The sequence below is a fragment of the Rousettus aegyptiacus genome, unplaced genomic scaffold, assembly GCF_014176215.1.
Source record: "Rousettus aegyptiacus isolate mRouAeg1 unplaced genomic scaffold, mRouAeg1.p scaffold_m13_p_2, whole genome shotgun sequence".
NCBI classification, from domain to species: domain Eukaryota; kingdom Metazoa; phylum Chordata; class Mammalia; order Chiroptera; family Pteropodidae; genus Rousettus; species Rousettus aegyptiacus.
The window spans coordinates 26140682-26167426 of record NW_023416295.1 but is presented as its reverse complement, the minus strand read 5'-3'; the positions used below and the strand labels follow the sequence as shown (position 1 = coordinate 26167426).

General features: G+C 39.4%; 1 protein-coding gene across 1 annotated transcript in view; it reads left to right on the top strand.

The window, feature by feature from the left end:
- Window positions 1–26745, top strand: part of KIAA2012 (KIAA2012 ortholog) — a 95816-nt gene that overhangs the window by 65802 nt on the left and 3269 nt on the right. Inside the window, exons 14-21 of the mRNA XM_016161951.2 lie at window positions 5804–5873; window positions 16689–16779; window positions 18475–18640; window positions 20246–20363; window positions 21630–21967; window positions 23922–24124; window positions 24748–24920; window positions 25743–25962. Coding sequence (XP_016017437.2) covers window positions 5804–5873; window positions 16689–16779; window positions 18475–18640; window positions 20246–20363; window positions 21630–21967; window positions 23922–24124; window positions 24748–24920; window positions 25743–25962 — 1379 coding nt within the window. The remainder of the gene's footprint in view (window positions 1–5803; window positions 5874–16688; window positions 16780–18474; window positions 18641–20245; window positions 20364–21629; window positions 21968–23921; window positions 24125–24747; window positions 24921–25742; window positions 25963–26745) is intronic.

Here is a 26745-nt window from a genome sequence, read left to right as displayed (position 1 = left end):
AGGATAGTGAGTCCAAACAGAGAAAGATGCACAGGTTGTCCTCAGCATCTGGAGCTATAAACATACCAACTCATTCTAAAAAATTCATTCATGAATTCCTGTCTGTCCACAGGGCACTTCTTTCACGTAGGAAGCATTGCACATTTCAGGGGATGAGGGTCGGAGATAAAAATACTGAGGCAGAGAAGGGCCATGGAAAGAGATGCAGATAATCACAATTGGTAATATTTCTGAGCACCTAGTCTGTGCCAGGCTGTGTTTTAAGTTTTACATGCAGGAACTCATTTAGTTCACAAAATGAATCTAAGAAGTAAGTAGTAGTATCCCATTTTATAGAGGAGAAAACTAAGGCATTAAGAGGTTAAGTAACTTCCCAAATGTCAAGACAATTGGTAAGTGATAGAAACAAGATTCAAAGTCAGGCAGCATGGATCCAGAGTCCATGTTTTCAACCACCTACTATAAAGGTTCACTGCAGACCCCAACTGAGTGTGATCCAATCAAAAGCCCTGCTTACTGTGTTAGCTAAGCATCTAGCATAGCTTCTAGAAAAATTCTGTCCTTGAGCACTCATCCTATCTGTTACAGGAAGATTTTCTGATCCTACAGGACTCTGCCCTTCCCCCCACTCCCACCCACATCCCATAGAGCCAATGTAAGGCTTCCTCTCCCAACAATCCTTCAGACAACATATATTGAGCATCCTTTGTGTGTCAGATACTGTGCTAGGCACTGAGGATGCAGAGATGAATCATCTCTATTCCTGGCCTCCCAAGGAGCCTATAATCTAAGAGGGAGATATAAAGATACTATTAGCACGATGTTGTGGCAGAGGCAGGCCAAGATTGTTATGCGAGAGACTCATTTATATCTCAGTTATTACCATGGAATCTTCAAATTTAAGAACCTCATTATAACACTGATGGCAACACCAGAGCCCATTTTATAAGATAACCTGTATCAGGCTTAGATTTAAACATGAGTGATTCAGAGTACATCTGGGTTCACATAAAAATTTAACCATGTTTTTTAAAAATCTGTTTTTGAAAAAGAAATGGTAGTTGATGACTAAATTAGGATAGAGATTCCCCAGCCCCCCTCAGGACTTTAATCAGTTATCAGGGTTAGGTAGTGAGGAAGAAAATATCAATAACACCAATTGATACAGAATTGAATATGCTTATATTCAACATTGACATCAAAACATAGGTACATTATGCCCAGATGTGAAGAGTAGGAAAAAGCCCACCTTACAGTCGTCACACAGGCAGTTGTCACTTGGTGTCCTCAAACTCGAGGTAGAGGAACCTGCCTGAAATGTGTACAAGACTTTGAGCAGCACACAACCACCGCACCCCACCCTAGTTTGTGGCCAGCCCCAGGTTTCACTTACATAGGCAGGTGTAGGCATATCCCACTAGGCAGAGGATGACTGTCGCTGCCATTGAATCCCATGGCCATGCAGGAGAGGGACAGCATGGATTTCAGCAAGGGGAAGTAACAGAAACAATGTTTGTCTTAAGACATTGTCCTAAGATGGAACAGTCCCCTCAGGTAACAAGTTCTGGTGTCTAGAGTCCTTTAAACATGCTTTCTTGGCTACTGTCAGGAGAGCTATAGAGGTATCACAAGCTGGTTTCAAGATACAATGATTTCTGGACACTTGAATAATAACATTGCCAGGAAAAACATTCAGGACATTGAGTCTGTTACATTTCCAAAAGAAAGGGGCCCAGGATTAATAGTGGACTATTACCAATGCTAAAGGATCAGACCAGGAGCTGGGAAGCCCTGGGTCTTCTCTGACTCTGAGTGACCCTGTAATCCTTCTGAGACTCTGCTTCCTCTTTAGGAAAATGGAGATAATAACACAGGGATCTCCATACCTTCCTGTCAACAGTGAGGCAAGAATAGTATGAAGTAATAATTTTCAAAGAATGTTCACATCTATAAAGGATTCAAATCATGTAGGAGAAAGGAGCAAATATAGACCGATCCGTGCTAAGGGCCAGGCCCCTCGTATATTGAACATTATTTAATTTTCCCACCTCCCTTGTTGGTAAGTGTGCACATCGTCACTGTGCAGATGAAGAAACTGAGGACTGTGAGGTGAGATGATGATCTGTGACATGGGTGGCAGCAGAGGAAGCCACAAAACCCACAATACCTGACAGTGATGAGGTCTATCTATTCTGTTCTCGTGAATAATTTAATTGAAAGTTTTGGTCTGGCTTCGGGACCTGGGAGAGAAATGGATATTTAATATATATGAATCTTAATAATACAAGATACATTATGAATTTCACAAATTGGTTTTCTTTATAAAGAAAAAGTATGGTATCTTTTTAATACACATGAAAAGTTGTACCACCTTGAAGATGAAACTCAAATGAGATACTGATTTTTCCCCATCATTAAGAAGGTAATGATATTAGTCATTTAAATGCATGTGTTACATGGTATGTTACATAGAATCTCTGAATGTATTTTCCTAGTTAAGCCTTTTAAAAACTCTCTACAATATTTATTATCATTCCCATTTCACAGGTGGAAAGACTGAGGTTCAATGATAGCTCTCGGCTGACTGGAGGCCCCACATCTGACTCTGCACCACATGCTCCTCCATGCTCCCCTCAGTTCCTTACGAAGGCCAGCTGTGGGGCTAAAAGTACCATGCTCAGAGTGGGTCCTGTGCATGAGGGTAGAGGGCAGGACAGGTGGAAGTTTCTTCAAGGACAGATGAAAACTTAAGGTCACTTTGCTCAGCCCTGTCAGCTGAGGAAGCGAAGGGCCAGAGGCTAAGTAACTTGCAAAATCTGAAAGGCAGGAAGTGGAAGAGTCAGAGCTGCAGTGCAGGCCGTCATGCTCCGGGACCTGCACCCCAACTGTCTCTCTGGTTTCAGAGCTGCAGTTTGTGTTTACAAAGTGTTTGTTTCTATCGCCATCCACCTCTCCCCCTCCCAGCCCTACAATACCACACTGCTGCCAGTTGTCTTTCTAAATACAGCTTAGTCATGTTCCTGGTTTGCTTGAGATTCCCTACCATGGCCCCATTGGCCTTCCGGTGAAATCCAGGCATCAAAGTATTTCTTTTATAAATAGAAAATATAACAAATGTGATGTTTTAAAACTCCAAACTGCAACATGTAAGATCGAGCTCATGTCTAATTCCTACTGTCCATGCATTGCAGCCACACCAGGCTAACCCCTCACCAGCACATGCTGCTTCCTCTGCCAGGAACTGCCCTACTTACCCTTCCCTGCAAGACTTAGCACCATGTCCACTGGTAAACAAACCTTCCTGGCCTAATTTAGCTTCACCTCCTGTGAGGTCCTGCAGGAACCTGTCATAATCTGTCACAACATTTATCACACTGCATTGCAACAGTTGAGATTTCTTGTCATTTTTCTGCAAGTCGGTGAGCTTATTACAAATAGATCCTTCAGCTTGGTGCACCCAGTGCCTGGCACACGACAGACACTTAATAAATGTTCGTGAGCTGAATGAGCAGATGAAGAGCAAATGACTTGGCCAGCATAACAGAGCTGGGATTTGATTTTTCAGTCCTTTAGTTCGTTTTGCTCACTCACTAAGTATTATTACCTGGGTTTCAATCACTCAGTTTTAGTCATTGCATTCGTAATTCATATTAAAAGTGACAGACAGCATTTTATTTAGTTTCAGGTTTTTTTTAATTTAAATTTTGAATCCAAAATATACTCAGAGGTTTAAAATATTTAACTATAATAGGGTTTGTCTTCCAGCTGCTCAGTTTCCTTCCCCTTGGACAGCACCGTTGCTAATTTCCTGTGTACCCTTCCTGAGTTGGAGTCTGCATATATACACCAATGCAGATAAATAAATACATAGATACATACATACATACTTTATACATATTTTAACATATTACACACATTATTCACAATACTCTTTTTTACTTAATAAATCTTAGAGTTCTTTCTACGTTAATTCATAAAAAGATGCTTTTTAACAGTTGCATAGTATTTCATTGTATGAATTACTGTAATTTATTCAACAAATCCCAACCAATGGGACATTTAGGTTGTGTTCAATCTGTTGCAATGAATGACCTTAGGTGTAAGTCATTTCACATGTTTGTTCATATATGTAAAAATGGTAGCTTTCTGACACTTTTCTAAGCAATGATGAAATTTTAAATTAAGACTATTTCTTTTTTTAAAAGGGACTCACCAGAAGATTCTTTTCAAATCTCTGGCTCTCTCTCTCTCTTCCTCCATCGCCCCATCTGTGAAATGAGAAGAATATTTCTTGCCCCTGAAGGCTCATAGCTACATGTTATTAAGCTCAAAGTTTTATCCTTCTTGGCTTCAAAATTCTTCAAAAGAAGGAAGCTTATTTCTCTCTTTTAATCCAATTTCCTATTAGATTTAAAGGATTTACAAATAGGAATTTTTAAAAATTTATTTCTTTTCTTGTCTTCCAACTTAGCAATTTACTATGATTAAGGCAAGTTTTTCCTACAATAATTTTCTTAAATCTTTTCCATTTATTCAGGGATGATTTTTTTTTTAATGCATCAGACAAAAATCTGCTTTGTCTCCAAAATGAGAAAGCAAAAGAAAGAAAATTACTTAACTGCTCTAGCTTTTTTATGTCAGAAAATCTCATCAGCTAAAACACTAAGCTAACAAGTAGGGTAAAAAGCCACTGAGTGAGAAAAGAATGTCAAACAAATTAGCAGATAATCGATTCTCAAAGCAGCTTGGGTATTTGATAATAAAATACAAAACTGATTGTCACTAAAGGGACTTCTGGGGCCCCCCACATCACATTCCTTCTCTATAGCTGAAATGAGGCTGTGGATTAAGCAGAGATCCAAGTGACAAAGGCCAAGAGCTGGCTTCTGCAGACACACTAGGCTTTACTTGGGTCACTGGCTCTACCTGCGAGGTCACTTGGGCAATTAAAGAGCTGCTTCTCCAATGCTCTAGAGAAGACCTGTGATTCTCAGTCCTGGCTACATATTGGAATCACCTAAGAAGACTTAAAAATGCCTGAGTTCCAGAAAGTCTAATTTTAATGTTTGGGGGTTAGGTCCTTGGAATCACATTTTTTAAAGCTCTGTGAATAATTCTAATGTGCGGCCAGGGTTGAAAACGACTGTTACAGAGATTTCTGGATGGTGAGATTGCAAGCAGCTTTTTTAACTCTAAGAAAGAAGGGAGAGGGGATTAAATGTGATAAGAACCCCAATCTCTGATAATCCTGGAAACCTCCACAAAAGGCCAATCTGACCCTTTTCCTCCCCTCCTTAAACCCTCAGTGCATTTCATTTGTTCTCAGGATAAAGACCAAAGTCTTTACCTCCCTTCAAGGCCTTGGGGGCCTGACTCCTCCTCGCCCTTCCTACTTCTCTCAGTCTCTGCTCTCATCATACTAGTCCTCCCTGCGGCCCCTGGAGGTGCCCCACTTTCTTCTGCCCATTGGCCTTTGCCTGTGACATTCTTCTCCTCACCTCCCAGCTAACGCCCATGTATGCCAGGTGTGGAGCCCTGCACAGATGAATGGGACAAGCCTCCTACAAGGGAAGGTCAACTAAGAACCTAACAGTGCTCACTCAGCACCACAGCTAAACCTACCTGGCTCTTTAGGGCAAGTTGCACCGGTAGCAGATTTCTTGGACACTTAAGTTAAAACAAGGTGACAAAGAAAGAGAAGAAACAATAAAACTGGATCCCCTTTTACCAAAGGGCATAGACCACAGGAGTGTTTGCATTTACTTTGTCTTATGTTATCTTTTGTTGTGTGTTAACCTAACAGGAAAGTGGAAATGAACTGGATTATCGTGAACCAGGAGAAGCTCTCGGAGAAAATCATCAGGACACACAAGGTAGAGACAGCCCGGTTGGGTTCTGTAGTGTTGTTATGATAACTGTCGGGTGAAGTTTGCCCTGTTCAAGGACATTAATGGGGAATGACCTTTCCATTTCCTCTCAGGCATGGGTTGGAAGTTAGAATATAGACAAAAGTGCCAAGTTCAGATTCTGATGTGTTTTTAGTGCATCACAAGCCAATTGATAATAGCATGCTTTTATGTCTTTGGACTTACTGAAAGATTTCTTTCCTGCCAGTGGCTCCAGATTGATGGAAAAGAGTGGACACTTTAGTTGTGGGCATTACGAAAAGGTCCCACATGGAACTTCCACCTCTCAGTTCCTCCTGCTTCCACAGGGTCTTGGATATGTAGGTGAGGTAGATGAGTTTTCCTGCTTAGAGGAATAATATTCCAACAGAGGGGGGACCAGCGTCTTTAGAGACCCAGCCCCTGTCAACCACAGTTCTGGGTGGCTAAAGCTGCTTGAATGTGACTTCCTCCAAAAATGGTGCTTCATTTGATAATGACAATGATTCTAGGAAATATTGGGCCCAGAACTGGACTTTCTGGCATAGTTCAATTTCTCAATTTCCCAGATCCTGAACTAGGCTCTAGTTCTTCCCTAGGGGTACCTAGGCATGTCGTATGATGCTGCAGTTGGCTAAGCCCAGATAGCAGAGCTGTTCTTTATCCTCCTTGCTTCTTGCAGGAGTGAAAACAGATGTACGCGATACTGTCGCGTTCTCAAGAAAGGGATGCCCGCAGGGCCAGACAGAATTGTGCTTGTAGTTTGATCACGAAGGTCCCAGCAGAGGGAGAAAATGGGGGCTGAAATCCAGTCTGTGCTCTTTCCCCATAAGCCAAGCATCCAGCACTAGGTACGTCAACCCCATAAGGGTTTGAATTTTCTACAGGGACACCTTTCTCTAATTCACATAAGATGCTCTATTTAGGCTGGTAACAGCGATCTTAGCAGTGAGTGGAGAGCATGGTCTCTGGAGTTGTACTACCTCCACCTCTCTGTGCCTCAGTGTTCTCAACAGAGGCTGAAAACAGCACTCCCTCATAAGGTCGCATTAGGAATAAATGAAATAATTCATGTACAGTAGTCCTTTAATGAATATTAATCTCAAGTTGGTTATCACGATGATTACCAATCTGAAATGACACCATGATCCTCCATGTGGCATCTGTACCCCCATGGGGTGAGAGAAACCATAAGAGCTTGCTGAAAATAAGCGTGCAAAGTCATGGATTTGGAATTTCACCCTAAACTTGATCTTTTTCTGTTTACGTCCTTTACTATTTCTTTCAGTTGGCATTCTAGACAAAAATAATTAATGTGTATACTCATTTAAAAATATTTCACTGCTTCTGGATATCAGACAATAAAATGTTATAGTAGCCCAATCTCTGGGTCTGGTCAAGCTTTTAAGCTGGATTTCTGCTAACATAAGGCTCTTGTCACCTCCATTTTCAAAACTGAGTGATAATAGCCAGGGTAACGTGTGCCAGTCTCTAGATCTTTCATGTCATAAATCACATATGCAGAATATGAACACTGACAAGGCTCCAAGGTCTTGGCCAAGTGCAATGGAGGTTTTAGGCAACACAGAACATAGCCAAATCTAAGCAACGACCAAGTCATTCAAAACAGATTTCCCGTCTCATGACAGAGGGACAAGCTCCAGCTGAGTTCCATAAAGGTTATTCACACAGTCTTTAATGCAGTGAAGTGTCACTGCAGAAAGTTAAAGAAGGTATTTGCTTGTCCTGAATGATAAATGCTAATGTTTAAAAAGGATTTAAAAATCTTTTAAAAATAGTGGGGTGGGAGGTTTGGAGGGCACTGTTTAGGCAGCATTATCAGAGTGATCAAAAGCACTGATTATCCAGTCTGATTCTCTGAGTTTAAGTCATGGCTACACCACTTACTGTGTGGCCTTCAGTAAGTTACTGAATTTCTCTGGGCATCTTCTTTCATCATCTGTAAAATAGGGATTCTAATAGTACATATCTCACAGGATGGTTGTGACAATAAGGAGCAAATATGTGTAATGTGCTTATAAGAGTCCCTGACGCAGAGTAAGTGCTCACTAAAGGTTAGCTATTAGTCTATTTCCTAAAAACTTTAATTTCAGTAGCCATAAATCGTACTTTGTCAGAAGGGACTTGTTTCTAAGCTGATAACATGATGATTTTTTCACTTTCCAAATCAGTCTCATTGGGGTGGGGGCTTACTCTTAGAGGACTGACTGAGTGCTCTGCATAAGTCCTTCTTTTGCTTAAATCCAGGTACAGGCAGCTAACCCAATTTGAAGGAAGCAGCTTTACCAGTCTTTGTATTCTTTGAAAGGTTATGAACTAGTTTATCTCATTTTATCCTTACTGCAACCTTATGAGGTAAAGTGCATTATCCTTGTTTCACAGATGAGGAAAATGAGGTTCAGAGAGGTTAGGTAACCTGCCCAAGGTAACACAGCCAGTAAGTGGAGGAGCTGAGATATGAACCCAGGTTTCTATGACTCCAAGCCCTTGGCTCTTCAAGGGTTGTAACTCTATCCATGTGTTTCTGATTAGGAAATAGGTACAAAGTCGGGAAAACGGTACGAAATTATGGCAGCATTTTTTTTGAGCCAGCATGAATCTGGGAGATTATTTAGAATTCCTAGAAATTCTTTTATATTATAGATAGAGTAACCTGAGGTCTAGAAATCAAAACAATTATGCAAAGTTGCAGCTGATTTTTGAAACCAAGTTTACCCATGTCTTTACTCAGTGTCTGTGGGTGTTTTGTTTAGTTTAGTTCAATTTAGTTTAGTTTTCAAGGCCTTTCCTCGGGGGCAGTTCCTGGCTGCAGGGGTAAACAGCTCCAGAAGAAAGAAGTATAATGACTGCTCAACCTGTGCAAAGAAGTGAGGGGTAGCCAGTTTCTCTTAAAACTGTGGAGAAAACAGGGAGACCAGAAGTGTGTGTCCAGGAGTTGAGGTGATGCCACTGCCCCAGAATCTGCAGACTGGAAGTTGCCACCACTCCAAAAAGCTGTCTCATGATGTCGGTTGGGACTCCTTGCTCCCCAAATTGCTCCATATGAGGCCTGCACACTCGCCATGCACTGCCGGACTCTGCTATCTGGAGCCCTGGCACTGGGTTCAGAATAATCTGCTAATTTAGCAGCCTAGATGACCTACGCATTCTGATATTTCAAAGTTCTCCTCCATAATGGGAAATGGTATATCCTTAAGAGTGTTTCCAGCTCACTGCACTTAGCCCAGGATGGAAACCCTAGGGAAATCCCCAGAACACAGCTATTGCCCCTTGATCCTGAAATTTCTCTTCACCTTCCAATAAGTGAAGCTCATTTCTAACTTTAGACCCAAATTCATCAAAACCAAAAAGCAGTTGAAACTAGAGGCAAGGACAATATAAGAAAGGAAATTTACAGACCAATTTCTCTTATGATCAAAGAAGTAAAACTCCTAATAAAATATCAGTCAATCAAATCCTTAATCTTACATTTGATATTATATATATTATTATATATTATAATATTTATATGTGTATATGTGTGTGTGTGTGTGTCTATACCATGACTCAATTCAGTTTATCCTAGGAATTCAAAGATAGTCTAACATCTGAAAATCTGTTTATATGAGTCACATCAAGAGGTTAAAGGGAAGAAACCTTAGGGTTATCTCAATAAATACGAAAGGAACATAAATTTATTAATTCACCCATTCATGATTTTAAATGATCAAACTAGGAGTGGATGAGAACTTTCTGATTTTGATAAAGAGTATCTACCAAAACCTGCAGTAAACATCACACTTCAATGATAGAACTTTAGAAGCATCCTCTTTAGAGAGAGAACTAGGATAAGGACACATGTATCATTGCTTCTGTTTCAACATTGTACCAGCAGAGTAGGGAAAGCACAAGGAAGGAAAAGTAAAAGGACAGAAAAGAGGAAATGACACTCGTTATTCCCAGACAATAGTATTACTTACATGGAAAATCTGAGAGCCTTTGTAGATAAGATCTTAAAAGACAAACTATTTAAATAACAAACAAACAAAAAAATCAGTAAGATTACTAATCAACACATACATAAAAATCAGTTCTGGAAAAAATAGTGTTTTAAAACATAAAGTACAATTTATAATGTAATTTCAAAATTGTTATTTTGGAAAACCCCAAACATACACAAAGGTGAACAGAACAGCACAATGAATCCCACATCCCCATCTCCTGGTCAGCATTGTTCACCTACATCTCCAACGCCTTCTTTCTTTCCATATTATTTTGAAACAAATTCCAGGTTTATATTATTTTGCCCATATACACTGGAGTATGTATCTCTAAAAGACAAAAAAGAACTTTTTGACATAACCATAGTGGTATCACTATTGCACCTAAGAATTAGAACTATTCTTTAATATAATTGAATATTCGGTTTTTTCAATGTTCTAATTATTTCATAATTGTTATAATTGTTTCTGAAATTTGTTTGTAATGAGTTGATATGGCCTTTAAGTCTCATTTAATTTATAGGTCTTCCTCCATTTTTTCTGCCCACTTCTAGTTTATGTTTAGGAAATAAACTTGTCCTGTAGAGTTTCCTACAAGCTAGATTTTGCTGATTGCATCCTCATGGTGTAGTTTAACATGTTTCTCTATCTTCTATATTTCCTATAAGTTAGTACTTAGATCTGGAGACTTGACCAGATTCAGGCTTGGTTTATCTTTTTGGCAAATTCACTTCGTGGAGGGCATTATATTCTTCCATCGGGAGACATAATATTTGCTTGTCTCTTCATGGTGCCAGCAGCTATATAGATCCATTAATTTATTAGAGGTCGTAAAATAGTGATGATAAAATTCTATCATTTTTTCACTCATTACTTGGGAAACACAAAAAAGAAAATTTCCTCTTCTATTTAGTTATCCAGTGGTACGGCTTATGTAGGAAGGCAGAATAAATGTAATTTTAAAATGTATTTTTAAATATACCATATATATTTAAAAATTACATTTATCCTGCCTTCCTACATAAACTGTAATAAATCTATAAAAGGACATGTGAGTTTCATGAAGAAATTATAAAATTTTATTAAATAAAAATAGACCCAAATATATATAATCTTCTGTATAATACTGTATACAATTTTCATAGAGAGGAAAACTCACTATCATAAAGATGACAGTTCTCTCTAAATTACTCTATAAATTCAATGCAATTTCAATTTTTAAAATGCCCCAGGAAGGGTTTTGGTGGAACATGGTAAGTTGATCCCAGAAGTCATAAAGAGAGGTCAGAAATAGCCAACACGATTTTGAAGAAAAACAAAGTGGAAGAGTTTTACCAACCAAATATCAAAAATTACTTTCAGACTAAATGATATTGCTTAAGGAAAGAAAGAAGAGAATAAAGAATCCAGAAATAAATGCACGCATATATGGCAAAAATAGTATTATCAAACAGTGGGGAAAGAATGAACTATAATTCACCATAATTTTGAGATAACTGATTATCTAATTTTTAAATTGTTACCTCACAAAATATTCAGTGTATTTTGGATCTAGATGTGAAAAGGAAAAACTTTAAAGCTTTTAGAAGAAAATATAGAAGAATATCTTTATGAATTTGAGAAAAAGAATTACATCTTATTCATGATTCAAATCATAAAGAAAATTATTGACAAGCCTGACTATATAAAATTTGAAGTTTTTGACAAGAAAGCATAAACAAAGTTAAAAGACAAATCAGATTAGAAGAAAATATCTGTAGTGCTTATAACCAACAAAGTATTAGTACCCAAAACACAGTAAGAACTGCTACAAATAAAGAAGGAAAAAGATAATCAAACCAAATAAAAAATAGGTAAAATATATGAATAGGCAATGGACAGAAAAGGAAACCTAAATAAATGACTGTGAAAAAAAGTCAACCTTGCTACTAATCATAAATATTCAAATTAAAACAAAATGAGGCATCATTTCATATATATCAGATTAGCAAAAGTTTAAAAGTCTGTAGACACCCATTATTAATAAGAATGTGAAGTTTTAGAAATTCATAGCAATTTGGAAATATCCAGTGACTTGAAGATGCAAAACCCTGGAATCATAAAGAATTGGGAATAGTCAAAATGGCCATCAACAGCAAAAGGAATAAATAAATTATGGTATATTTATACAATGGAATAATGCACAGCTGCTTAAAATAAACGAATGGAAACTACAAGTATCTCATGGATGAATCTCAAAAAAAATGTTAAGCAAAATAAAGCAAGTTGCAAAAGTTATATAAATGATACTATTGAGGTAAAGTTTTAATATGTACAATAGGAGTATATGTTATTTTTAGGTACATTTATATGTGGTAAAGATACAAAGTACGCATGAAGACTGTAAGAGAGAAAAATTTTTCCTCAATACTCTTAGGGCCGCTGGCTGCACCTGAAAATTAAACTGACAAAGACAGATTAACAGGAGAAAAGCACACAAATTTATTTAATATAAGTTTTACATGACACAGGAGCCTGCATAAGAAAATAAAGCCCTGAAGGAGTGGTTAAGCCTGAGCGTTTTCATGCTAGACTTGTTGAAGAGAAGAACGTCATAGAAAAATGTGATAGGACAAAAGGATATAAGCTAAGAGTGATAAACTGGGGAAGATCTAGCAAGGCCTGTTAGCATTCCTCTTGGAGTTCCTCTGTCTTCGTAGATAAGGATGCACCTTTCTTCCAGGTATAGGGAGGGCACCTCTCACATGAGGGCCTAATGCCCTGCTTCAGTGAGAAAGGGGAGGTCAGAGGGTCCTTCCTGCACCTGCTGTTTCTCAAATTCTTTCAGCTCTAAATATTGAATATTTGAAGGCGCTGTATTTTATGATAGCATGTTCTAAACCCGTCAACTGATAAATATACCAAGTTTAAGAGAATAGTTACCTCTGAACAAAGAGTGAGGGAAATGGGATCAAGTGTAATTCAGTGAAGACTTAGACGATTTCTGAAATGTTTTATCTCTTTAGAAAAAATGGGAATCAAATATGGCAAAATGTTAACATTTCACAAAGCTCAGTGGTAAGTCCCTGAGTAATCATTATACAGTATTTTCTCTGTACTCTACATTCTTAAAATATTTTACAGATTTTTCAGAAGTTGTAAGTTAAGATTCAAAGTACTGCCTTAATTTATTTCAGTATTTCCTAAGTATCAGGTTAATTTATGGGTAGAGGGTTGGTAAATAACCCTTCTATGGTCCCCCATCCCAGAACTGACAGTGTTAATTTTGATAAAAATGGTGAAATTACACCAATGCAGAACCTCAGCTTTTGGTCAATACAAATACGCCCTCTGCTGGTGCAATCATACCCTGTCCCAAAGTTCAAAATATCTGTGAAGAGCCGAGAATGTCCAATGAGACAGCTTTTTCTAAGCCAGCAAGGTTAAGAAACCATCCCAGAATTAAAATATTTTAATCAGCTCCCACTCTGTTAATATTACATATTATTCAAGACAAAATAAATTCCAAGATACCACCCCAGTCAACCTTCCCAGTTTCCTCAATCACCTTGTGTATTAACAGTTTTGTCTCTATTCCAAAGTCTGGAGGCTGATGTATGAGACAGTAGGTGCCATCCTTAACGTTTGGGAATGGCAGAAGGGAGCCCAAGCTGCAAAGAGTCTCTGGGGTGTGGACGGGGGCAGGCAGGGCAGGGTAGTATGGGGACAGCAATTTAACACTGAAAAGAGGATTAACAATGCTGGTAGGATGACAAGTAAACTTTTTTCCAAATCTTTTTTTTTTAAATGATAATACCTTTAAATAAAATTGAAGAGAAATAAATTAAGTCAGGCAAGAATCTACTGCCCAAAGAGAAAGAGAAAAACAAGGATTAAATATTAGCGTCCTCCTTTCAAACAGTTTTTTTTTTTAATTTTTAGTTTTAGTCTTGCTTTGTTTGGTGTTAACATTCACCTTCCCCACTAGAATGTAAGCTCCCTGAGACCAGGCTGTTCTTCCCTTCTACTCCCCACTATATTCCCAGCATTTAATGCAATGCTGACATGCAGTCAGTATTTAATAAACATGTGATAAATGAAGGAATGAATGACTATTTCCTTGGACTGTAAATTGGTACAAATTTGCTAGGGAACAATTTATCTGTAGACATTGTGACTTAAAGACTGTATATCCTTAAATAATCATAAATGTAGACAAAGAGTAAGTCTTGTAATAATCAAAAATATTTTTTAAGGCTATGTTATGCAAAGTTCTTTGTAGCTATAAAAATTTGAAACAATTTGAAAAGTTACACATTTGGTTTTAGTCAGTTATGGTACATCCACATGATGAAATGCTATGCTGCTATTTAAATCATTTTTTAGAATATTTAATAATACAGGAAAGTCTGATAACAAAGTGTATTAAAATTATATCTATATTATTTTATCAATTTTATTAAAATATGAGTATATGATTCTTATATATGCATGAAAGTAAATACACCAAAATATCTGCAGTAGTTGTATGAGGGGAGAGTGATCATGGATGAGGTTTTTTTAAATTCTTGTTTGTTTTTACCAGGTGCCAGCACCTTTTTAGATAGTTTATTTGTATTAATACATATTTTGTTAGATTTTTAGCAGCTTTACCAAAGGATGATTGACATAAACAAATGATACCTATTCGAATTGTACAATTAGGTACTTTTTAAAGTGTTAAATATTATAATCTATTTTTTCCGCAAGATTTTTTTTTTTTTTCCTGCAAGGATTTTTATGCAATCAACTTTACTGTTTCTTAGATTTTAGTTTTGTATAATTACTTGATAGGAATAAAATTATTCAGCCATCAATGTTCTTTCATTGAAACATTAAACAGTGTTATGATTTGGAGTTTTTTCAGTTTTATTAAAATATAATTGACATATAACATTGTATTAGTTTAAGGTGTACAGCATAATATGATGTATGTATATATTACAAAATGATTACCAAAATAAGTTTAGTTAACATACATCACCTCACATAGTTAACAATTTTTTTTTTCTTGGGAGAACTTTTAAGATTTACTAGGTAAGTTTTCAGATGGATAGAAAGATAGATGGATGGATGAAGAGAGAGAGATGTCCATGAAACCATCACCAAAATCAAGATAAAATATTTATCACTCCGAATATTTCCCCATGCTCTCCCCCACCAGACTCCCTCATCCCCAGACTACCACTTATCTATTTTCTGTCACTATAGAGTCATTTGCTTTTTCTAGAATTTTCTGTAAATGGAATCATACTATTTTTGTCTGGTTTCCTTTCACCACATAATTCTCTTGAGACTCATCCATGTTGCTGAGTGTATCCATACTTTATTCCTTCTTACTGCTGAGTAGTATTGCATTGTATGTATATAACGGTTTGTTCATCCAGTCACCTGTTAATTGACATGTGGGCTGTTTCAAGTTTTTGACTATTACAAATAAAGTAGCTTTGCACATTTGCATACAAGTCTTTGTATGGACGTATGCTTTCATTTCTCTTGAGTAAAATACCGAGGAGTATTACAGTTGGATGATTTGGTATTTATAATACTTTTTAATGATTTTTAAATAATATAATAGTTTTAAAATAATTTTTAAAGTAACTGTCAAACTATTTTCCTAAGTGGTTATATCATTTTACATTCTAGCTAGCAGTGTATGAGAGTTTCAGTTCCTCCATATCCTTGTCAACTCTGTAGAGTTAAGTCTTTTTAATATTAGTCATTCTAGTAGTTAGGTGTTGGGGGGGTCTTCTTTTTGCTTTTTTTGTGTTTTCCAAATTTTCTGCAATGAAATATATCTTCAATAATTAAAAAACTATATGAAGTAACTAAAATAAAAGGTAGCCTAGTCCAATATGAAGTCTTAGTCTAGAGACTTCTCATTCAAAGAGCTACCCAGTATGGTCTTCGGAGTCCCAGAAAAGAGTGCCAATTGTGTGCCCTGCATAAGCCTTCACTATGGGATAACATTATTTTTTAAATCAATTTTATTTTCAATGTTATAACCACAGTGAGTTTTAAGAAAAAATGTGAACACACATAAACCTCCCAATCTAATGTATTATTTCCTTTTTCTATTTTGTCCTCCAGTCCTATTCATCTAAATACATATTTTACAGAATTCTAACAAGCTATTCTGTAGTTTACATTTTTACTTGTCATTATATCATATTTTTCATATTGATTAGTTATCTTTTAACCATAATTTTAAATGCCAAATCAATGCATTATAATTTACTTATCTAATTACTTCCTTAACCTTCTATTGTTGGGCTGTTTTTAATTTTCCATTAATATTATTAACAATAATGTTGTAATAAATAAGTTGGTACAAAACGCTATTTCTTCTTTCGAATAATTTTCTTATAATAAATATCTATGAGTGAGATTCCTCATGAGAGACCAGAACATCTTTTCTTTTCTTTTCTTTTTACACCTATAGCACCTGGTCCTCCTAGGTGGTCTCCCATCCAAGTACTAACCAGGCCCAACCCTGCTTAGCTTCCGAGATCAGACAGAATCGAACTTGTTCAGGGAAGCGTGTGGACCAGAAAATTTCTCTTGTTCTTGATACGTACTGTCATATGGCTTTCCCAAAGGATCTCACTAATTTTATATCACTTCCCATGTGCCAGCATGGTTTGTACAGTATTTGCTAATTTCCTGGTTATAACACCTCATTGTCTAATTTACATACTCTTGACTACTCACCAGGCGGACATTTTCCCACGTCTGGGATCACTAACAGTTGTCTTCTGCTGATTAGGATGCTCTGTTTTCACAGCCCAAGAGCCGAGGAGTGTAATCCTGGGCCCTCTCAGCACAACTCCAGCTGATCACATCCGGACGCCTGAGGCAGACGCTGTTGGAAAGGTGTAAGTGTTCAAAGTTGTAACAACATGGACTTCTATGCTTTCATCTTGTTTATATTTGTTTTTAATTTATTTTGCTTCTGTTTTTTTCCTGGAGATTTTCAGCTGACAGCATACTCTGACAGCTAGAATTAAATTGCTGTCTAAGAAACAAAGATTCTTGGAGAGGACTAAATAGTAATGTGTTTCCTACTGAATCTGTATTCTTTGGGTGGGTGGGTGAAGAGTTAAGTTTAACTTCTAAGAGTGTAGAGCAGCTTTCTCCATTTGTCCATTTAATTGAGATCTAGAAACATGCCTAGATAGCTGGGGTCTGTCAATTCAACCTTGGTTTCTCCTCTCAGCATTCACTCATCTCTGGGTAAAATAAATAACACTAATTATACTAACACTGATTGCTAACGTGTATTAAGTGCTTCTTTTGTCTCCACCTCCAACTGGAACTATAGCCTCCTATAACCTCCCATGAGCTTCAGTGACTAGAGAACTTGCCCTCACCTGCCTTGTGGTATAGGGATTCCTTCCTGGGTCAGAAAGTCTTTGTGTTCCCTAGCAACAAAGGGACAAGGGCACTGAGATGGTGAGGCGACTGCCTGAATTCCATTTTTTTAACTTTTATACTTCACCTTTGTCCACAATGGTTTTAAACCACTTACAACAACAACCCCATCACAAAAAAAAAAAAAAAAGAGAGAGAGAGAGAGAGAGAATCAAAAAGAATTTTTGTAAAATAAGGAAGAAAAGAAAAAAGAACAGCAACACTCCACAAAAGTCATTATAGACATTGTGATTAGAGTTCTGACTTTCAGACTTGATACAGAGATTCCTCCTGAATGTGAAAGCAAGAAGTAAAAGCAACACGATCAGGTTTGTGGTTCTCATTTGCAACATACCTGTTCCTCAGGGGAAATAAGTGTTTTCCTAGCACTAAATTCTAAAGGATACTTCTGTGGGTTTTTATAGAGTGACACTGAATGATTTAAAGACTCATATATTTACAGGAAATTCCATTTACCTCATTCAACAAATATTTCTCACATTTCTATAGTAAGGCCCTGTGCTAGCACAGCATAGTAAGTATAATACTGATGTAGCTAAAAAATAAAATGCCCAGAGCCAGGCCTGGGACACAGTAGTGGCAGCTGCTGCTGTTACTGAAATCCATATGGCTGTTTCTTAGTGACCTTTTTACCCAGAAAAAATAAGTCAGTTATCCTCAAAGCATATAGTCAGTGACAGCAATCCTACAAAGGGCCAAACTAACACAGCATATGGCCTTTTAGTGGCTGAATTTTATCAAGAATACAAGTCAGTGTGCATAAGGAAATAGATTAATAGTTGTGTATTCTTAGACAATCTTTCTTAAAGGTCACTTTATTTTTCAGCTAAACATTTGAAAGAAGAAATTTCAGTTAGATAATCCTCTGTTATTCAATTAAAGGCACAAATATGCAATCCCAAAGAGGCAAACTACCTTTCCTGCTCCCTAAGTTTAGGATTTAGCCTGAGAGAACCCCAAAACTGAAGACCAAACTTTCTCATCTTCCTTATTCAGAAAAAGAGAGTTGACCAAGCATGTAAAATATCCACCACAGTGCCTGACAGAGAACATGTGCTCGGTCAGTGTTCGCCTTCCCTCTTCCTTGTCCACCAGTGGTTTCTCTTTAGTTTGTTCCTGTTGGTTTGCTTTTTTCAAAGGGGCAAAGATTATAATGTACACCATCTACACAGAGGACCCCCAGGACGTGAGCCTGAGTCCCCAGAGAGGTTGGGTCCTATAGACACATCTCTTCTTCTAAAAGAAAGAGAAGGGAAGACTGAACCAAGACTGTTCAATCAGCAGACACCAGTCAGCATCAGTCATGTGAGTGTAAACACCTAGGAGTTTGGTCAAAAGGCCCTACCTGGATTGTGCTCCCATTATGACCACCATAGACATTTGTGCAGGTTGCTTACTTTTACAAATGCACCTGATGAAGTGAAGCAAGTTGGGGCTGAAACCCAATCTGTAGCCTGCTCAGCATGCCTTGCACCCCACTGTTGGGCTGCATCCTTTTGAAGGTTGGGGTACCAATGTCTAATTCCTACCAAAATACTAAACAGAACTTCAGTTCTTCTATACTTATACTTCTGGCATCAAATGTGTGGAAGTTTTTCCTACAACAATTAATTCCCCAGCTCTCTTAACACCAACAGGATGTCCCATAATTCAGTTCTGACACTACGTACTCAGAGTTAGCACGGGCCCACAGGTTGGTAACTCAATCCCACAGACTGCCTCCACTTCAGACACCTATCCCAAGTCCCATGTTGTGTCCTGTACTTCCAACCAAGAGGCTTTAAAGAGAAGAGTCCCACCACCTCCTCCTCAGGTTTGATAATTTACTAGGATGGCTCACAAAACTCAGGGAAATACTTACTATTATTGATTTATTACAAAGTTTATGATAAAGAATACAAATGAATAGCCAGATAGACATGCTTAGGGCAAAGTCCAGAAGGGTCCCAATCACAGGAGCTTCTGTCCCCATGGAGTTTGGGATGTACCACCGTCCCAGCATGTGGATGTGTGCAACACCCCGGAAGCCCTTTGAGCGCCTTTGGATTAGGTTTTTATGGAGGCTTCATTATTCAGGCATGATTGATAGAATCATTGGCAAGTGGTAATTAACTAAACCAGTCCCTCTCCCTTCCTCTGAGGTCAGGGGTGTAGGACTGAAAGGTCCAACCATCTAATCACCTAGATGGTTCCCATGGCAACCAGCCTCCTCTCCTTAGGGGCTTTCCAAAAGTTACCTCATTAAGATGTGGTTGTGAATAACAAAAGACACTCCTTTCATCTTTATGTTCAAGAAATTATAAGGATTTTAGGGGCTTTGTGCCAGGGACTGAGCATGTAGACCAAATATATATGTCACAGTATCACAGGTACTGAGTAGGCAGCCATGGCCCTGCTCTGCCATCCTCTCTTAGAAGGAACCTCCATGTTGTCCCAGCCCACAGGGAAAGATGAGGACTCACATGGCTGCGGTCATCTGCTTAAGGTTTCCTGAAAGTTGGCAAATATTGCAGCAGTAAATAAAGCTGGTTTTGATTTAAACTACTTACCCATTAATGGTGGCAACAGCAATCTATCAAAGGCAAAAACTACTTCACTTTGATCCAACAATGCAGACCATGATTTAGCATCGAAAAGGGGGGCAGATCATATAATGTATTCTATTCCTCTTCTCTCCTATGAAGTTATATCCAGCAATTTTAAATCAAAGGCGGAACCTTAGTTTCTTCCCAGCAGCTCCATTTTCTCTAAGACTTGGTCTTCTGCTTCATCTGGGACCCACACGAATTCCATTCTAATCCATTCTGTCTTGTTCAACATAATCTTCCTTTGATGAGTTTTTTTTTCTTGTTTCGTTCATATGTCATGGTCCCTGTAGCATGGTCCTTTTCCTAAATTGTTCACCTTTAGGAGGAGATGGAGTTGATTGACAAAGTCAAGAGAAAGAAAAAAACCAAGACAGACAAGTCTAAGGTGCCCAAGAGGGAGAGAGAAAGAAAGGCCCATGTGGACGCAAAGGCTGCTGTTGGTAAGCAAGTATGTCCACGAGAATGACCCAGGAGACATGTAATGGGGGCTAGGAGGTGTCACTGAGAATCAGCATGGATCCTATGGGACAAGCTCTCTGTTTTGAGTCTCCTCAACCGCCACAGCTAAATGGTGTTGCGGCCTTACTTTTTCATGCCAGTATCTTAGGAAACAGGTAGAGATAACTGGGGTGCCTAGACACTTGTGATCACCAAGAGAGGAAATGATAATAATACTAGCATCTATTTACTAAATATCCGCTGTATTAGGAGCTATGCATATATAATATCATGAAATCCCCACAACAACTTCATTAAGTATGCGCGATTATTATATCATGTAGTAGTTGAAGCTACGAGAGGTTGGGAGACTTGCGTAAGGTCAAACAGATTAAACAGTAAAGTGGTGGTGGATCCAGGGTCTGACCCTGCCATTTGATTCCAAATACATGCTATTACCACTGCCTCTATGAGCTAATAATACATCATAACCTGAGAACTGGGCAATCAGAGCATTTGGGAAGGGGAAGGAGGCAACCAGTTCTGAATGTTTACCCCAGCTATCATTTTTCTTCTTGATTCCCTATGTTGCACCTTACAAGGGATTCAGATTCCTGTGCTTCTGAAAACTTTCTTCAGCCCATTCTTCCCTGGGCACATGATTCAGAAAACTTCCAAACAAATCAAAAGCTATCAGAAAGGATGGCATTGGATAGTTTCCTGGGCCAGATTTATTTACAAAGTTTGCTTTTTAAGGTCTTGCTGAGTTTACGTTATTATAGCCCATGACTTGCACAGCATTGGCAGGACTGGAAAAAGGAAATATCTGTGGCCCTCAGAGGTGAATTGAGGAAGGGTCCTGAGAGATGGAAGGCTTAAACTTTGCCAGGTTACAAGCTGCAACCTGAGGCCAGACTCGGGAAGTACAACTTTCCAGCTATGTCTATAGGTCTCCCCTCCAGAGAGTTTTACCCCCACAAAAGGTCAAAGTGAAATTGGACTTTTTTAGTAGCAAGATTGCTGATTTATGGTTGATCCAAATAGACTAAGGCAGTTTTTCAAAGGGTGGTCTGGGAACTACCCTTCTTAAAACACTTGAAGAGACTGTTGAAATACAGATTCCTACCAAATCAGACTCTAGGACTGGGGCTCAGGAATCTGCACTCCATATGATTTCTTTACACAGCGAAGTTGAAAAGTTACTGAAAAGGATGCAGAGAGATCACATTGACTTAGCTATACCTCTGTCCTTGATTATTCTCCTCCAGGAAAGACAAGGGAATTAAAGGCTGAAAAGAAATCAGAGTTAATGCCCAAAGGGAAAAAAACAAGAGCCAAAAGGAAAAGGACACAGAAAGAAAGGAATCTGGAAATAGTGGCAGAGCTCGACGGGCCTGAGGTCATTAACTCCAAGGAAACAGGGGACACCTCAGACAGAGACTTCTTTCCTTCGGGCTCTGTTGCGGAGGACCCTTGGCTTTTCCCCAGATATGATGCTGAGGAGAGCCAAGTTTCCATAGATGGAAGATCATCACCAACCCAGATTGTAACTGTCACAGGAAACATGGACTCTAAAGAAGAGAGAAGCCATGAGGACCCTTCCAAGGTAAGGGCCAATGTTCTCACGTTGGCCAGAGGGATCTCTGTCCTCACTGGTGCAACAGCAGAGGTAGAAAAAACTGTCCCAAAGTATACTGCCTTTACAGTAACCACTCTACTATGGAATGGTTTTATCTGTTCTACTTTGGTACCTACTGACCCTTTGAAGAAGCCAGATCAAAGAGAGTAGCAAAGCCACTCTGAAATGATGCATTCTGAAGCTCCCAAACTGCCAAGGTGTTTAAGAGCAGGGAGTCACTGCAGCCCCCATCTGTGAAGAGTACAGGCCTCATAGGTCTCATAGGGAGAGGTAAATTCAGGCCATCAGAGCCAAACACACATCCTTGACTTGGCCTGGAGTTCATGCCTTGCTTGCCTCCCAAAGGCTATAGAAATTCCTCCTTTCCTTATCTGCTTTTCTGTGGCCTACAGCTGGCCCACAGGCAGCTTACACACACATATCTGCCTTTACAAGGTGCTTTTGCATGTAAGAGTCATTTGTTCCAAGGGCCTTGATTCCAGTGTCAAGTATTTAAGAGGAAAACTGAGTGAGCGTAAGGAAAATTACTTTAGAAAATTCCTGCAGCTAATCAAAAATACCATACAGGTACATCTTTCAACGAGACGAACATAGCCAGTTATTCCTCTGGCTAGGTTCATAGATCACTATGAAATAGTGATCTATTTAAGTAGAAGAAATAGATCACTATTTCTTCCACTGAAATGACAGTGCTGAACTGCATTGAGAGATCTTGTTGTTCAAAAAAGAGTATCTTTAAATACTACAAACACATCCGCAGTTAAACCACTATGGTTAAACTTGCATAAGCTACATGCATATGGTACTTCTCTGCTGAATCTCATTTAATGTTTACAGCCACACTTTTGAACCAGGTATGATTCGTCCCATTTTATAGATATGAAAGTTGAGCCTAGAAAGAGCTAAATGTCTGTTGCCAGAGTAACACAATCATCAAGTGACGGAGCCAAGACTTAAACCCGTCTTTTGAATCCAAAATCAGAACTCTTGTCACTATTTTATGTATTTATTTATTTTATAGCCCATGGTCTTCCAAAAAAGATTTCAGATTTTTCTTTTATAGCTCTCAATCCTTCCAGCTGCCTAGATTATGGAATTCTGCTCTACATGGCAGATAAATATTTCAACCTGTGTACAGAACTTTTCCAAGCCTGCTAGATTATCAGAATTTCTTAGATTCATTGCCAGTTTGCAGTACTGTACTGCCTCTGAAAAGGCTGAAAAGCAAGGAAGTTGGATACATGTGGAAGAGGTGCCTTTCAAGGTTCCTCTCGTGGACATATTTCTGACTGAAAGGAGGCACCAGGGAGAGAAAACAAGCTAAGACACCTTTTACATAAACTGAGAGAAACTTTCATGGAAAAAAGCAGGTTTATATGGCATTCTGTGTAAGTCAAATATATCTATACCTAAGATAGCCCCTGGTAAAATAGCCTTTATCCAGAACCCTTATTTAGAACCTATTCAGCCTTGACTTCACCAAAGTTTTTAAAACCACAATGCCTCCCATCAATATGTTCTCATTACTTGGCCTCAAGTAATTTTTAAAAGTTCCTTGGGTGATTCTAAAGTACAGCTAGAGTTCACAACTCTAGACATACAATGTACCAAACATTATCTTGGCACCTACACTGTTTCAATTAATCCTGGCAATAGCCCCAAGAGGAAGACAACATCAGAAAAATTAAGTTGCGATACTCAAATCCTGAAGAAAGAGAAAAACTTGGATCCAGGTCAGTCAGATCAGCGCCCAAGTTGGTAGCAGCGAAGTTCATGCAGCTGTGGTCAGAGTGTGGCAACCACTTAATGATTCCATCTCGGATTAGAGACAGTGTCTGAGCGAAGGAAGGCTCACTGCTGAGGCAAGCTCACCCCTCATCACCACGTTGTCCCTTGCACTGAGAACTCTCTGCTTCCTTAGGCCCTCCTTGCCAAGAGGGAACAGGAGAAAGCTTCCCGGGACAGGCTGCGAGCAGAGAGAGCTGAGATGAGACGGCTGGAGGTGGAGAGGAAGAGGAGGGAGCAGGAAGAGCAGAGGCGGCTCTGGCAGGAGCAGATGGAGAGGGCAGAGAAGATGAAGGAGGAGCTGGAGCTGGAGCAGCGAAGCCGCGCAGAGGAGATCCGGTGGGTCGAGGCAGCAGCCACAGAGGCCATGGCCATGTTAGGAAGCAGAAGAAAAAGGCAGGGGTTGACTTCTGCCAGGGCGGAGTTGGGTTCTGAGCCTCATGCCCTGATGTAAAACAACATGTCTCATTGTTCTCTAACCCCTGTTGCCCACGAACAAGCTGGACCAAAGATAAGCTGCAATGTCTTGACCATTAGGACTCCAGACAGGTGTCCATGGGATCTTCCTGGCAGGGCTTTGAGATTCAGCTGCAGAGAACAATTTGTTGAGCCCCTACCACACTGTCTACTTTGCACAAGGCCCTTTCATAGGCTTTGACTCATTTAATCTTCAAAACAACCTTGTGAGGCAAGGGTTTTAAAATCCATTTCATGAGAATGGAAAATGAAGCTCTGGGAACTTGAGTTCCCTACTCCAGAGCACAGAGCTAGGCTTCTAGTTCCAGGCCCACTGTGTTCTTGCTTCTGCCCGTTAATTGGGGTTCTCTTGGGAAACCCAGTCTCCTCTGAATGAGATGCTCCTTGTGGCTTATAGTCTGCAAAGCGTCCCCCAGGGCACTGCCTGTCTCACAAGGATATCCCAGTTTTTTCTGCCGTTTCCCTGACCATCTGTGTTTTCTCAGCTTGAGGAAGCAGAGACGAGAGGAAGAACGGCAGCGGCAGGAGGAGGAGGAGAGAAAGCAGTGGCTCCAGTTGCAAGCGGCCCAGGAGAGAGCCAGGCAGCAACAGGAGGAGTTCCGGAGGAAACTGCAAGAAATACAGAGAAAAAAGCAGCAGGAGGAAGCGCAGAGAGCTGGTGAGGGGGATCCTGGAGCTCTCTGCATCTCCTGTCTATCTGGGACAGAAATCTCTCTCTCCCACTGTGGCTGTTCATTTGCATCTTCCCAGAATTATTCATATCCTAGGCCTTAGTGTGTGAAGCACCCTAAACATATAAGCTATTTTTTTTTCCCCCAAAGTATTTAATATGTGTGACTCTAGCGGGTTGAGATAGATCAAAATAAGATTCACTTGTGGAAATGACTCTTGGATCCTGCTCCCAATTCAGTAATCCCCTGAAGAGGGACCCTGCCCTTCCCATTGCCCTTTCAGCATTGCTCAGGAGCTTCATAAATTGGAGAGAGATCTGCTCCTTTCTTCCTTCCCTAGCAGATGGAAACAATCGAACATCTGGATAACTTCAGGTCAGCATTTCAGGTGCTGATGTGTGGAATCTCTATAGCCTACTTTTGCGGAAGAGGAAGAAACTTCAGCAGATGACACTGTTTAGACTGGTCAGTCCAGCTGAGTGCACACCAAGTTTCTCTAGGCCCTGATCTTACCCTCCTCCTCAACCCATCTGCATACCACCCCATGAGCACAGTGGGCTCTGGAAAATTCTCCCCCAAGGTTTTGTGTTAATTACACACTGCACTGCACATAGTACGTGGATAAGACTTTTAAATCAGTCAATTAACCCTCAGGTAAGCCCCACAGAGGATCTGGCAGCCTGATGGCAGGTAAACTTCAAAATTTCTCATGGGGAGATCCTGGGAATCACAGTTGAGAGTTGGATTAGAGAATTGTTTTCCCCAATAAAGAAATTCCTGAGGAGCCCAACCCCTTTCCTTTTCTGCAGAGGTAGAGAAGCAAAGGCAGAAGGAATTGGAAATGCAGTTAGCAGAAGAACACAAACGCCTGATGGAAATGGCTGAAGAAGAACGGCTGGAGTACAAACGGCAGAAACAAGAAGCAGAGGAGAAGGCTCATCTGGAAGCAGAGGAGAGAAGGCAAAAGGAAGAGGAAGCAGCAAGGCTGGCTCTAGAGGAAGCCATGAAGCAAAATCAGGAACTAGCCAGGTATGGGGTATTTGGGCAACAGTTGCCTTAGGGGGATTGTTCAAGGTCTTCGCTGCCTGATGCTAGTACTAGCCTTGCACTGCCTTTGGACAACTGAAGTTTCCCATTCCCTTGAGCATAGTTTGAAAGAACTAAAAACATCACAAAACTTCTGCAAGACTTATATAACTTGTGTAGAAGCTGGAAAGGAGTTTAGAGATAATCTATTGCAGCCCTCTGGTTTGCAGATGAGAAAAACAAGTCCCAGAGGAGAAGAATCTTGATCAGGGCCAGACAGTTAGGGGCAGTGCCAGGACCAGAGATCTAAGATGCCCTGATTTTGAACCACTGCCTTTCTCAAGAATTATTTATTGGGTACCTATTAGGTACCAAACACTGTTCTGGACACTGGGAATTTAGGAGTAAGATAGATGCCTCTTCTACCATGCCATTTACATTCTAGGGATGGAGGGGATGGCAAGAGATTCTAAATAAATGTTTATAATATTTAACATACATATTTTCTAAGCTGGCAATAAATGCATTACAGAAAAATATTTAAAGATGTGATAGGATTGCAGAAGGCCGAGTTCAGGTTGGTTGGCCAGGGCAAGACCTCTTGAAAGGTTATGTATAAGGTGAAACCTGAATGACAAGGAGTTAGCCCCATAAACATCTGAGAGAAAAACAGTCCAGCAGGTAAAGAGTAAGTGCAAAGATTTAAAGAAAGACTGGCCTGTCAGATGAATAAAAGAAGGGCAGCATGGCTGGAATGAAGTGAACAAGGCACAAAGAATACTCCCA